The 15,697-nt window shown below is 33.6% G+C and overlaps 1 protein-coding gene across 6 annotated transcripts in view; it reads right to left on the bottom strand.

The window, feature by feature from the left end:
• Positions 1-15,697, bottom strand: part of GRIK2 (glutamate ionotropic receptor kainate type subunit 2) — a 764,129-nt gene that overhangs the window by 447,738 nt on the left and 300,694 nt on the right. For all 6 annotated transcript variants that reach the window (XM_071218609.1, XM_058307194.2, XM_058307193.2 and 3 more), the window contains 2 exons: positions 7,142-7,323; positions 2,041-2,094 (listed from right to left, as the gene is read on the bottom strand). In XM_071218609.1, the coding sequence (XP_071074710.1) occupies positions 2,041-2,094; positions 7,142-7,323 (236 nt within the window). The remainder of the gene's footprint in view (positions 1-2,040; positions 2,095-7,141; positions 7,324-15,697) is intronic.

The raw sequence follows: 15,697 nt of genomic DNA, 5'->3' as shown, positions 1-15,697 counted from the left end.
TAGAATTAGCTAAACTCAGATCTTACAGATAACATTGAGAACCAGAGCAAGATGAATGTCTTTGGCCCTAGGCACAGTGTAGCTCTGACTCAGAAAGTGACATTAGGCTAGATTACAGGCCTAAAGTTGAGTGGAGAATGGCTAGAATTGGTGTGAGCCGTACTCTGCATTGTGAAAAAAAATACAGAGATGTTTAAGGTTTTTATTTTTCTATGTTTACAGTCTAGCCAAGGAGTTATAATATATTCAAGAGGTAAACAAATAATGTATGGCAGTAAATGAGTAGAAGTGATGAGAGCAATAGGAGTCAAAAGCAAGATAGATCACTTCAACTCTGACAGTCAGGAATGGCTTCACAGAACAGATAGGATTAGAGCTGCCATTACAGAATGGCCAGGCTTTTGGTAGACAAAAAGGAGACAGAAGGGGATTCAAAATATGAGTAGAGACATAAAAATTAGAGAACATAAAATCTATTCAGGAAACTAAAGTAGATCAATTTGTTGGCCATAAAAGATAATTCATGAAGGAGAATAGTAGTGAAAGAAAATAAGGAATTTATTACTACATTGGCCTCAACCTACATAAGACTTTCCATTACAGACTAAATAGTTCAAATGCTGTATCCTATTGTAGTTGTGTCATTTTTATCCTTATGAGATATACTTTTAATTTTCCCAAAGTCTCATGTTTGTTGCAGGGCTGAGATGCAATGATGTTATGTCCACTCTTTTTCCACCTGCCTATCTTAGGTTTATTACAGGCTGTAACAAGTCACGTGGTAAGAAGTGCTGTAGGGATGCAGCAGAGACAGCCTCAGCATTTACCAGTAAAATACAATCTACTGAATGAAAAGTCTCCACTGGAGGAAAAGTTGCTATCAGGGAAAGTTATTACAATCAATTAAATCTTAAAATATCTGACAGTGGATTTCAACTCTTTGACACAACTAGATCAATTCTGAGACTTTTGAGCTAACAAAAGAGAGCTTTGATTATTGTAGGAATGGATGAGATGGATCTTAGGAACACAATAAACGAAAAAAGCAATAAAAAATTGTTGGTGATACAAAGGAGTCAGAAATAATGGACATTTTGAAGGAAATCAGAAGAAGGGTCAATTTAGAGGCTCATACATTTAGGTTTGAGATATGTTGGAATTATCTTAATAATGCTATGACTATTGGAAATGTTCAGAAGGTAACAATATTCTACAATCAGGAATATCATAGATGGACATTTAGACCTCATTCGAACAAAGGAGATAACTGAAATTCTAAACACTTACCAGTTCTGAAGACTATAATTGATAATTTAAAAAGAAGTAAGACAGGGCCCAATTTGGAGATATGCTTATGTTTTGGGGATAGCTGGAAAAGAATTAGTGAAAAGAAACCAGAATACCATATTGATAAAGGCATAGTGCTAAGAGTAAGTAGGTTTAGTGAAAGCATGAAGTCAGATTTTAATACATTTTAAGGAAAAATTGTGTAGCAGGTATGTAAGACAAATGATAAAGGAAGCATTTAATTTGCTAATGGAAAATTAAAACATTTGTACTTTTAAAAAATCCAAGTAAGCATAGGCAAAAGCTGTATAAAAAATTTAATCTACTGAAAGGGAAGCTTCAATAAACCTGAATTTCCTAAAGTGAATAGAACTGTGTTAGCAATAGAAGAATGTGTACTTTGCTAAAATATTGATTTCTCCAAAAACTAATTTTAAAGTGTTCCATTATATTTTGAAGGTCTTCTAAAGCAATATAAAGCACAAACATATAATTTTTAATTGATACCTGAGATGATGTTATTTCTAAATCACCAGCTTACCACCAAGAGTTATTAATTTTCTCTGATGATAATTATTTGTTGGCTTTATCAGAATAAAATAAAACATACTTATAAAGATGTTATTCACTATATTAATTCTTCTCATTCAAGAAAAACCATTTTTGATCCTAGTAAGTCTTAATAATAATAAATTTTAAAGCATTATTCTTATATCCTTATAGAAATATGCACAGTAAGTTTAAATTACTTACCAGAGTGGTAAAAATATAATGATAGTATTCTGTCATCATTCCCATAGCTAATGCCTGAGAAGTAAAAAAATTATAATAATCACAATAATAATAATAAAGTAAATAAGTAAAAGCAAAATATATTACTATTGAAGGTACACCTTATATGAAATGCCTTACTTTAATAAGTGAAAACAGAATTTAATCGGGGAATCATCCTATACATTACACAGAACAGTGCTAAATTAAAATTGAGTCAAACTAAATCTTTTCTCTGTATTTAAAGACGATTAGAGATTGCTGAAAGAATATTTGAACCAATTCTCTTGACAGAAGAGCTATTAGGTGAATGCTTGCTCATATTAAAGGAGGCATTAAATTTGACACAAAACCTGAAATTAGCACATCTTAGTTCATTATATTTGTAATGTCTCCACTACAAATACTCTAATAAGGAACACCAGTTTATTTTGATGAATAGTAGTACTCAATTAGAAAGAGTACTGTAAAGTACAATGCTAACAAGCATGGTCTGAACACTTTAGATATATTTCCTTAGAATTAATGAAGCAAATGAAAATCACCATTATTACTCAAAGAGTAGAGATAATTAAAGATAATTTTTTTTTGTTTTCTATTAATAGGCCAGTTGCAAGTTATATTTTATTTCACTCTTCTATAGTCCTCATCAATTTTAGACTCTCAGTCTTAAAGACTTTGGAGTAGAATTTCTAGCAATAAAAACTGTTCATGCTACTTCCCCCACTGCAAATAGAAAATGCTTTTGTAATAGTTGTTTACCAATGAATAACAGTTACTGATGAAGGCTGAAAAGTGATACATTTCTGAGCTGAAACAAAGGAAACAAGTATTCTCAATTACAATTAATACTCCCACAAACTGCTAACTATACAAATTTCTTTCCTAGCTTCCCAAACAAACCCTGTATAGTCTATGTACAGAAAAGCATCATGCTGCAAGGTTGGCATTAACCAATTAGGTAAAATAATATTTATGGTTCCACAACATGGGCTGTTGAGCTTAGAATGAATAGATATTTGTAAAAATGTTTGCAACATATAAAATGTAAAAAAGGATGAGAGAAACACTGGATAATGCAAAGTGTCAACAAGAACTTGGTCAGAGAAATGGAATTTAGTAACCAAATCACCAAATCATACTTTTTGAATGTCTAAAAAATTACATGTATAAGCCAATAAAGCTCCAGAAATTTTGCTTCTTGGGCAAAATAATAGAAAATGTGCAGAAGCTTTCCTATCTCCAGACCTCTCAAAAGCAGTTCAATATTATCCTTGTCAATATTTTTTACTTTATCATCTCAACAGGTATAGAAATACCTGTAGTTGGCACTGGGTTGGTGTATGCCCAGGAGACTTGAATCTCTGGGCTGTCCATGTGCCAGCTGGGCCCTGAGCCTCAGCAGAATTGCAACACCTATTCTTGTTCGTTGGACTTACCCAGGTCAGCTAACAAGGAGATGAGGATGGTCAGCATCATTAAGGAACCGAGAGTCTACAACTACAAGCAGGAGAATCCCATCCATCAGCCATGTGGGATCAAAGCCCCCTCTCAATTTAGAGATGGAATGGGAATCGCCATCCCAGGGTCCTCAGGATGGAGGAATAAAATATGGATTAGAGTGGACTTACTAGTATTCTACTATAGAATTACTGTGACTTAGTAATGGAAGAAATCATATCATTGATGTGGAGGGAGACAGTGGCCAAGTGGCCACGGAAGTTGCTGAAGGCAGGGAGAGGGAAAAGGATGTGTGATATGGGGGCATTTTCGGGACTTGGAGTTGTCCTGAATGATATTGCAGGGACAGATGCTGGATATTATATATCCTGCCATAACCCACTGAATGGACTGGGAGAGAGTGTAAACTACTATGTATACTATAAACCATGCTGTGGATTACAGCAGTGCTCCAAAATGTATTTATCAAATGCAGTGAATGTATTACACTAATGAAAGAAGTTGCTGATGTAGGAGGAGTGGGGGGTGTGGGGAGTGGGGTATATGAAACTTCTTATACACTTTAATGTAATCTTTTTTGTAATCTATGTATCTTTAAAAAAAAGAAGGTAATTAAAAAAAGAATCAATTATGGGTTAGGATATAGGAACTCAGAAAAAGAGGTTAGTTATTTCTAATTGAGTATCTACACTATAATGCTACTAACAAACAGGAAAATAAGAATAGTCTCTAGAAAGATTAATTTCCAGTGAGATTTTTTTAAAAAAGATATTTGAGCCTTTTATTTAAAGTATAGCATTTATGTCTTGCTACTATTTTTGAATTAGCTGGATGCATGCCTCAACCCACATTAAAGAGAATACAATTAGTATTTTCTCAGGTGCAAATAAAATAGGAGTTGCCTTAATAGAAACTTAATTTTGCTATATTCCTCCTAGAAAGAAATACTACAAAATTAATAAAATCAAAATATTATTATAAATTCCCTAAATTTAACTGGTATGGTGTTAACACTATTGGATGGTAAGTTAAAACATATATTAATTCAGGCATATAATTTGTAATCAGTTTATCCTTCTGGTTACATGCAGAAGTTACATTGTTCAAGATTAACAATATTTTTTAAGGGTAGGCACTATATATAACTCTTAAAATTTTATTTTATTTTTCTTCATGTTGCCATAAGAGTTTATTTACTCTGCTCTTATATTTTTCAAGGCTATAAGATCTGCTTTCCTACTGTCTGGCCTAGACTTCCAAGGACTGAATTACCATTCTTTGTGTCAGAATGGCCATTGGAGCAGTTTGGACTGATTCTAGGGGATTCTCTAACAAATCTGGGTGGAATTAGAGTCCTCTACTATTGAGATCTGTGTACAGCAATTAGTGGGCTTGATTTAACTCATAGGAAATCTAGTCAGCCCAAAACTCCACTCCCTTTTATAGTGTATATATGGCTTGGTACCTAACCAAATATAAAGGTATTTTTCCAGCAGAAAAACCTCATCTTCACTGCTGATACTTCCACAAATCACTAACCACACAAACCCCTTTCTTAAGCAGCTTCCTCAAACAAACCCTGTGTAGTCTATGTACAGAAAAGCGTACATACCTGCCTACGTACATACAGATACCCTGGTTAAGTTCATCCTTTTTCCTCAATACTCCTAATATTCTTAGATTAAGCCAGACTAGCTGAGGGCTTATCTATGCCTGCTATCCACTTCCTATACCATCTCCTTGGGTTTCCAACATTAGCCAATGCTGAGGAATCACATGAAAATAACATTAATCATAATATAGAGCCCTATAAAAGGTACTGATATATTTACTAGAAAGAAATGCAGCTTTCTTCTTGAATTAGTTTCCAGAAAATCTAAAATCCAAATATGAGACAAATGCTCTCCAATATTTGGTAAAAATAGCCACCACATTTGTGGTCTACCTCTAGCCAATGTTCAGTGTTACAGGACTTCAAAGTATGCACTCTGTGTAATGATGTTATTCTGACTTTGCCTTAACTTTCATATTCTCATTTTACCTTTACTCTTATTATTCATCTACTAATTTCATTAAAATTATGAATTTTTAATTCTATTGCATATATGTTAAATATTCTTTTGATTCTTTTTTTTGGCAAATAGTAGAGCACATTAAAAAACATGTATAAAATAAGAGATATATCCAATAGAAAAAGAATGGAAATTCTATTTTTTAAGCTGATGGGTATCTTCTCCTTCCAGACAGCAAAATAAGCCAGTTAAGCACTCTAGAATAAAGACAACTAATTATATGCAAACTTGTAAAATGTCTAGAAAACCAAAGTTCTGTCACTGAAATAGTAGAGTGCTATGACTCCAGGCAGAAATGAATGGTGTCCTTTCCAAGTCTGTATATTTTAAACGTGACCAAGAGTTGTTTCAGTATTATATGAAAAACAAAACTGTACTCTAGATTTCAGTGCTTACTTTATTGCAACATTTTATTCATTTATCAAAAAATCCTCATATGCTTTATTACCCAAGAATAAAATTAAAGCAACTTTCCAAATCCAATTACATATATTACTATAGTAAAGCAACAGTCACATTGGAAGACTGGACAAACATCTGCTTATAAACTAACCATTTTATTATAGGCATTTACTGTTGGTAATAATATTTTATGGAATATAATTTAACATATGAATATCTATACTCTCCAGTGGAGATATTTTGTCCTATATAGGAGGTTTCCAGGCAATTGACTAATCCAAAGCCACTATGATGGCAGTCCATTGTGCATAAAAGAACTTCAAAAACAGAATCTGAAGACTAGAGTTAAATCCAGGATCTACCTGATGGTAAGTGAACGGACTTCTAGGAGCCATTTAACTCCCAGCTTCAGTTCCCTCATCTTTAAGACAAGGGCTAATACTACATCTTACATTCTCTGTTGCTATTATGTCTGAAAAGTGTTGAAGTAACATCAAGGGATTTTGCTGCTATAAATTGCTTTGTTTGATTGATGTGGAGTTATCATTTTAGGTTAGCACTTCTTTATTTCTGGAATGAAGAGTTCTTTGCATCAATGGTTGGATATGAATCAATCTCATCTCTGCTATTTCCCTAGTGAAGTTGCTTAATCTTTCTGAGATTCAGTTCCCTCATCTGTAAAGTGGAGGTAGTCCCTACTTCATTTGGTGTGGTAATGCTGAAATAAAGTTAAATGTATAAGCCATCTCAAAGTAGATGCCAGGTATACAGGAATTTTCCTCCTGTTTTACTTTTTGGCTGACTGTAATGTTTGATATGCTCAGTCATTGACTCTGAGATTCTTCCTCCACTTGAGTACAAACCAGAAATACCTATCCCATTAAACATATTCGCATTAACAAACACTTATAGCTGTTTGAAAATAGCCTCAAAATTTCAGGCAATCTTCTTCATAACTCATCAATATTTATTCCACTTTTCTTTTAAGAAATTGATTGACAACAAATGTCAGACTATTATAAAATTAGATCATTGTGACCTGATTTTTTAACTGACTGTTAACAATAATGTTTTGAAAGAAAAACCGGGCCACACTTGAAGTGCAAATATCATAAAGAAACTAAGAATTTAAGTAATTTAAAGATTACCTGTTTCAAAATGCCTGCTGCCATTTCATGACTACAGTCAAAGATTACATGGAACTCCTTTCCTCTTTTCATCTCTTTTAGTAAGGGTTTTGCATCCTTTGTATCAGCAGGCAGCTGACGGATTTTAAGTCGAAGATTGTATCTTGATGGGGCTTTGATGAGCTCTTGCAAACGAATGAGACCTTTAATGAGAAAGGGGAAAAAAGGCAATATTAGAGAAAAAAAATCAGTGAGCCACAGAATTACAACACAAACACATTACAGTGAAAGATTATTTGACCATGTATATGCTCATTTCATGTTGCAGTCATTGAAATTCCTATTTGGGAACTGCAGATCCCCAGTTATTTTTTTATTATATTCCTTAGCATATTTCCAAATTATGAAAAAATACATAACTACATGTTAGTTAATATAAACAATCTAAATGTATAACAGGATGAATAAATGTATAACAGTAGAGTAAAATAGTCTGCCTTTATACCTTAATTCTACTCCCCAGTATATTAGTAGATCAAAATATTATTCTTTCATAGCATTGTCTGTGAATTTACACATATTTACATAGATTTTTATTTTGCATTTTATTTTGTGTTAATAGTTATTTTGTGACAATGTCTTAGATGTCCTTGTAAATAAATGATTATTGTCTTAGTTTGTCCTTAAAGAACACTGTGTTTTACAGTGCACATAATTTATGTTACTATTCCCTATTGTTAGAAATTCTAGTTATAAGTAACTCAATAATGAATAATCTTTCACACAACCTGGTGCATATGTAAGAGTAGAATAACTTTCCTTAATAAAATAGACTCTTAGCAACCTGAACCATAATTATTTACTTTATGAAATAAAACCTCCTTTAGTATTGTTTTATAGGTATAAACTTAACTCAAGAAATAAATATAATTGCAAACATAGTAAAGCAAACATTCTCCTAGAGGAATCATTCCCAATTATATGATTCAAAAGCATATCAAATTAATAGATATAATAGCAATAAATCTTAGAACTATGATACACTTTTAAATAATAGGAATTTATTCCTTTATACAATCTTCAAGAAATTAAATTCATATAAGAACTGATATAAAACACCTAATAAATAAAAGACTGTGGGAATAAAAAAGAGATCATCTAGTTCTATTGTAGTTTGCTCCAATTTAATCAATATTCTCTTTATCCTATGTGTCTTTCTTATCTCTTTTCCTCTTTCTCATCTCTGTATTTCTATCTCTCTATCTTTACCTTCCCTGAGAAACTAATATTGTATGACAAAATATGAAAAAGTAAAATATTTGCAAATAACTAAACCAAACTCTCTTTCATTGTCTCTGTCTTTCTCTCTTCCTGTCTGTATGTTAGTTAACTCTACTTGGGAACAGGAATAAAAATACACCATTTTAAAACTAAAAATATAATATATATTAAAATAACATGAGGTCTTGTGAATAAAAATCTAATACAGGGAATTTTTTATTCAATTTTATGAATAAGCTATAAATTCTCTTATACATTAATATCACATGCACTATAATATTTTGTAATATGGTTAATGATAAAATTAATAATTTGACTACTTTTCAATATTTTCAAGCAATTTTTAAAATATATTAATTCACACAGATACTTAGTATCTCTTGCTTTTAAAATACTGTCCATAAATTTACTTCATTGTAAGTTATTTTAGAATTTTGTCATTTAATATACTACAAATAACACTGTATGAGCTACATAGTATTATACAATTACCCATTTTGTTTCACAAATTAAAAATGTATTTACTATACTAAAATAAATGCCACATAATGACTTGATATTAAATATAGCCAATAAACATAATAGAATTCAGTCTAAGGAATTAACTTGTGTATAATGAGCTATACAAAGATAAAAATAAATATTTGAATGAGTAACACCTGCTTAATTATTGGAGCATTTAACATTGGGTCTAGAAGAGTCTCAGAAACATGTATGAAAGTCTGAAAAGTTATTTGCACATGAGAGTGCTCACCAATGAAATTAGAATGAATTTTAAAATTTGGTAGTAAAATTGTCTAACCCATTTTTATTAATAAACCAGAATACAGTTGCAGTAAGGCAGCAGTTCCCAAACTTTGGAAGGTATGACAGTAATCTGGACTGGTTACAACCTAAACAACCAAATCAGGATTTTTAGGGGGTAGGAGTCAGAATGAGGATTTTTAACAATCTTCCCAGGTGTTTTCCTAGTCATCAAATGAGAGGCTAATTTCAAAAGATAGGCATAGTTTTAGGTTGGCATAGGAGTCATACAGGGTAGTAACTATAGTACATTAACTAGTAAACAAGATAATAAAATAATTATTTTAATGAATGATACATATCTTCATAAAGGAAAGTGAAGCAGAAAGTCATGAATACAATTGATCACAGGAATAGGAGAAAAAAATTGACACCATCCGTTTACTGATGCACTAAAGAAATGTTTATTAAATTCTTACTATAAGTCAGGCATGTTTCTAGACATTGGGGATGCAGTGAAAGATAAAATAGACAAAGTTCCTGCCCACACAATGCTGAATATGTACAGGGAAAACAAGTTATTAAGCAAGCAATTAAAAAATGAAGAATGATAAGTAATAGTTCAGTGGGTAAAGTAGAGATTGTTGAGAAAGTACATAGAAGAAATATTTATCTGAGAATGGAAGGGATCAGTGAAAGTACCCCAAAGGGGGTGATGTCTTTGTTAAGACCAGAGCCAATCAAGGAAAAAATGGAAGGAATAGATGAAAGAAAAAAGTTTCTGTACTGGCATGAGGTGAGAGGACATGGGCAGACTATTAAGAATCAAGGAAGAAGTAGTCACAAATGCAAATTGGAGAAGCAGGCTTGGGGCTGATTAAAGAGGACCCTGTAAATAATTTTAAAGAGTTGGGACCTTATCTTAAGTGTCCACTTGGAATCTGCATTTCAAAATAATCACTCAGATTCTTATTACAGAGGACAAATTAGAAAAGCTAGGATGCATGGATAGATGAAAGGATGGAGGAAAGAAAGGAGGGAAGGAAGAAGGGAGGGAGGGAGAGAAGGATGGAGGAAGGAGGGAGGGAGAGAGGGAGAAAGTTGTAATAATGCAACTTAGGAAAGGAAAGGCAAATATTGGGGGCAAAACTGGTGAGAAAGAGAAGTGGCTGGACAAGAGAGATATTTGTGAGGAAGAGCGACAAGACTTGTTGAGGATGAGAGCTAAATCAAGGAAGAGTCACACAAATCTGGCTTGGGCAAGTGTGGGGAGAATGGTGTCTTTAAATGAGTGTGAAGTCATGGGGGGATCATGTCAATGAAAGGTACAAAATAAGGGGAGTAGTCATGACCATAGATATGCTAATAGACACAAAACATGAATAAACACTTAAAACTTTTGTTTGTTAAATTTTAAAAGATCATTTCAGTATATGGATAAAGATTGCTGTGCCATCAGTGTGAGAAGGAGATGAAAATCCAAGCTCCCTTAAAGTCATCCTCATGTGTTTCCATGATGTGGTTTAGTACTCATCCTACCCATATCTAATGCCTTTGTGGAAGAGTATTAGCCCCTGCCTAACCAATCATCGGACTTCAGCTCAGTAACAGATCCACAGGACACCTTAGTTCCCACGTGTGTTAAATGAGAGCTTGATCCAGAGCAGCACTTCTAAAAGTGGGGTCAGCAAACCCTTGACACTTTCAAGAGGGCCCCTGAGGTAAAACTATTCTCAAAATAATACTAAGAGGTTATTTGGTTTTTCCCTTTCATTCTTTTATATGTGCAGGGGAGTGTTCCAGAGGTTACAGGAAATGGGTGATTTTATGATATATTGAATGAGGAAGCAGTTAATATTAATATCAACTTAACATTAATAATAGTTTAATATTAAGCCAAATATTAAAAAGACTTAGAAGAAGGTAAAATAATGCTCCCCATCTTATCAAATTTTTTGGAAAAAATAGATATTTTCTATAAAATATGCTATTTATGGCAACAGGTAATGGGCTTATTATTGTTATTATTAAATGAACAAACATTTTTAAATATTTCCACTTCCACTGATAATATGGTAAATATTGATGAATATAGCACACATTACAAATGACATTAGAGAGCCTCAATAAGTCTAAGATGTATTAATGTAGGGTATCTCTAAATTTTTCTTAGCTCTGAACTTTTATCATTCCTATAAAATTATTTGAATAAATGCAGAATGTTCTAATTTCAACTCTAACTGAATATCGAAAAGAAAGCTACTCTCATTTGGAATACTTTGTATGATTTTGTGACAGTCAACCATAAATTTGGGACATTTAGTATATCATAGTGGAAATAGGAAAAACAGTTATATAGTTATAGACTAGTCCAACAGTTTTGAATTACAAAAGCTTTACTGGCTCAAATATGGAAATTTCGTGAATGATAAAATTCCACAAATAATATTTGTAGAGTTCACCATAAGTATAAATTACTGCCAAGTATTTTTAAGTCTCTTAAGAGTTCATGTGATACAATAGCCATCAGGTACAATAAAGGTTTACTTATTCTCTTCACACATATACATCCCTGCTGGCATTAATGTAACAGATTTCAGTTTGCTGTTTTCCCTGGGGAATGCTATTGAAGAGCTAAAAAAAAAAAAAAAAAGGAAAGAAAAAAGAGAAAAGTAAAAAACTGTTGTTAGTAGGAGCTGCCATCTCCTACTTGAGAATTTGGGTGAAATATTGTCTTCATTATTCTTTCAACATACATTTACTGTATGTCTACTATGCACAAGAACTGTTTCATGGATAAACATAATGATTAGAATAATAGTAGTTATGCAAGCTTCAGTTTCATGAGACATGGTTCGACTTTGGCATTTTTATATGAATGTAGTTCTGATAATGCATTTCATATTCAACTGACTAAAAAATGGATCAGTATTTCAATCAGAGAGAAGAAATCTAGAAAGTAGTTTGAATACTGAGAGTATAATCATGAATTTTCAATTCTGGCTTTCCATCATCTCCTGCACCAGGTGCAGGGTCCTCTCTTGGCTTCTAATACTCTGTTGCTCTGTGCTCTGTTCCACACCATTGCTTCTTATTTTTCCATATTTCCACTCTAGATCCTTTGCCTTTCCATTGCTTGACATTTAGATATTATGGCCCTTTCTGAATTTTTACTTAAACATCTTGGAAAATGAAGAAAGAGTTCACAAAAAGGAAGATGCATTCGAGCCATCCAAAATATGAATGCTTACCCACCTATTTTATGTAGGTTATTAGATGGAGGTCCAGTAATTTAATTTATATGGATAGGAATTTGATCCAAAGGAAAATGGGCTTAAGGAGCAGCAATGTATTTTTATTGCAATATAGAACATTCATTTCCCTCTGTGGATCTCTATAAATTGTCCCACTTCCCTCAATGTCTTCCTCTACAACTCAACACATTCTATAAACGGCAATTTTCAAAAAGATTACCCTAACCAAAAGCATCATATCTAGGCAAATGTGCATAATTTGTAAAACAAGTTTTTTTTATTTTCTTTTTTAGGAAAAAATGAAATAAGTCTCCCCACAAAGTAGAATATTTTTCATGCCATTCTACCCTATGATCCTCTGGTTAAAATGGAGACATAAAAAGACCAAATCTAATAAGATAAATAAAAGGGAAAACATATTTTGTTGAAAAAGTGTTAATACAAATAATTTTCAAACAATGATTTTTGGAAATATCATTTACTTTTAACAAATTTGGCAGCTAGTTAAGATATTTAATGGCAGAGTAGAATTATAACTCCCTTAAAACAGTCTTTTAATTAAAATGCCCCCTTTTTCCCTAATGTAATTAGTTGGTGTAATGACAATAAAAAAAGAAACAATCTGCACAGATGGGTTCCTGAAAATCTTCTAACAAAGAAGAGCACCACATTGCAATTATCCCCTTATTTTGTTAGATGAGTAACATTCTATTCCCTCTAATTCCTTCATTGAGAGTATATTATTTTTTTTAATCTAATTCAATTTCCAGTTGTTTTAGCAGTAGCTGAAATAAAGGTTTATCTTAAGCTTACAGGGACAGAGGCCTGAGCTGCTCTTTTCAGAAGTTATCATTAATTTAGCTTTTAAGGAGAATCCAGAAGGAGCCATTTATGCCTACTCCAGCTGGCCCTCTCTTCCAAAGAGATCAATCACACCGTTTCTCCCTCATGCCCATTCTTCCCTAGCCCTAGGAAAGGAGTCCCAAGTTTCCTCCCATGCCCAGGTATCCATTTCGACAGCTACACAGACTAGAGCTTTGCCACCTGGCTTAATCATCAGACCTATTTATCATTTCAGTTAATGAAATCTTTGTGCAGCTTAGACTCCCTACAAACACATTGTATAATAAGCTATACAAAAATGACTAGCCTGCAATCAATGTTTTATTATCACTCATTTTTTTTTTCAGTTGAGAAAAGATAATACTTCACTGAGAGGAGTTATTTTAGTAGAATCTTTTATTTGAGCTACCAGAGTTTTTTTTTTTTCAAACAAACTAAATAGTAGATGTAGAGCAGTATGGACTTTATAATGTACAGTAATGCTGTAAAAAGTAGAGAAAAGAGTTAATTATAATCAGAATATTTAAATAATAGTGGTAGGTTGGCACTGAAAAAAAAAATCTTATATTCACATTCTTATCAGCCTGTCTTCCCATGGAGATGAGGTACATTTGTTCAGTATGGAAAAAGTAGAAAATAAAGAAATCTGATGTCTAGAAAAATAAGGAAGAAGAGGCAAGGAAGAAGAGAGAAACCTTCCAAAATGGTTTTCACCTTCTCAGATGAGGGAAAGAAGGTGGCATAAATTAGAATTAGAAGGCTAGTCTTTGTAAAACATCCTCAAAACCTACTCTAAATATGCGGAGAGGGACCTCCTCATTTTTTTTTGAAACTTGCTAAATTTTAAAAACGTAATAGAGCTTAATCAATTGAAGACTCAAAACATGTAAAAACACTTCAGCAAATTCATGTCAAATCACATGCCAGGACCAATTAATTGTCAGTGACACTTGGAGCACTATGCTGAGAATGATTTTGAGACAGTCTGTGGCCAAGGGCTTAGTTAAAGGAATTTGGCCCTGGGTGGTGGAGTAAGCAAGGTGCCATCATGGTCATCCCAACGGTAATATCCTTCTTTCTCTTTGTAAAGCTCCCTTTGACATAGAATACACATGCGCTTGTGCATGTGCGAGCGCAGGTACACACACGCACACACATACTTTCTGCTTCTACTTCCTTGGGAAGTCTAAGCGTTTTCTGCCCTGAGAGCCCCACCCTTCCCTGAGGAGGCTATTTCCAGGACACTTTCGTTCTTTCTGCTGTGCTCTCCTTTGTAAAGTCCACACCACAAATGCTCTTGACAATGATCTAAGAAATCAGAACCCTTCTGGGAGGGATTGAGTAGGGAAGTCATTAACTGGTAATGTCAGAACAGGCTTTAGCAGGAAGTCAGGAGAAAGCCTAAAACTCCACAAGTCAGTCTTATTTGTTGCGTACTATGTCAAATTCCTCCATTGTGCAGTGGCATGGCAGTCTGAATTGGCAGACCTCAGGCCCAATTCCACATCATCAACTTTGTAGTGAATGACTAAAGAAAAAGGTGTTTAAATTTTCTAAACTTCAGTTTTATCATCTGGAAAACTGGGATAATAATAATTCTTACCATTTGGGAAGAATTATATGAACTAATGCACATGAATACTCTCATTTAATACTCTCTAAGGCATTTCTTTACCCTTCTCCCTGGTTTCTGGCAACTGCTCCCTTGGACCCCAGAGGGTATTGGTAGATGAGTGCCTTAACAGTCCTTGTTTGTTCCCCAAACCCTGCTTGCAGTCTTGTAAGTGTTATCTTGGTCAAAAGTTCTTCATTTAAACCATCTAAGTGTATCTGTTTCCTGCTAGAAACCTGACACATCACCTATATTCTGGTGATTCCCAAATTTATATATCTTCTCAGACCACTTCCCTAAACTTCAGATTCCTAAATTCACTTTCACACCTGACACCTCTACTAGGATAACTGGTAGATATTAAAAATAAGCATCTCCCCACCCTCCAAGCCTACTCCTTCTTCAGTTGCCCCATATCAAATAATGGCAACTCATACTATTCCTAAGACTCCATATTTTAGATTTCTATCTTTCTGGCTCATGCAACATCCAATTTGCAAATCCTATTGGATCTACCTTCACAACAGAGTTGGAAACCACCATCTCTTACCACTTATAATACATGACACAGTGGGCCTAGCTACCATGATCTCTCAAATGGATATTTAGAAAAGTCTCCTAACTAGCATTGCCCTTACATAATGTATATCTCCAGTAGCAATTCATAGCCTATAGGGCTTATTTCATAAGTCTGGTGAGTGGAGTACTCTGTTTTATAAAACAGGAAGGTGGGAATGAGGAGGGCAAGAACATGCAGAAAAGGCTTTGTTGCTTGGCTGGATAACCTAAGAGCACCTGGGTAGAGTGAGGCTCTGGGGTCACTAAAATATGAAGCTATCAGAC

The sequence above is a fragment of the Dasypus novemcinctus genome, chromosome 11 (assembly GCF_030445035.2).
Source record: "Dasypus novemcinctus isolate mDasNov1 chromosome 11, mDasNov1.1.hap2, whole genome shotgun sequence".
NCBI lineage: Eukaryota > Metazoa > Chordata > Mammalia > Cingulata > Dasypodidae > Dasypus > Dasypus novemcinctus.
Note: the sequence above shows the minus strand (reverse complement) of the source record. Positions and strands in the feature narration are given on the sequence as shown.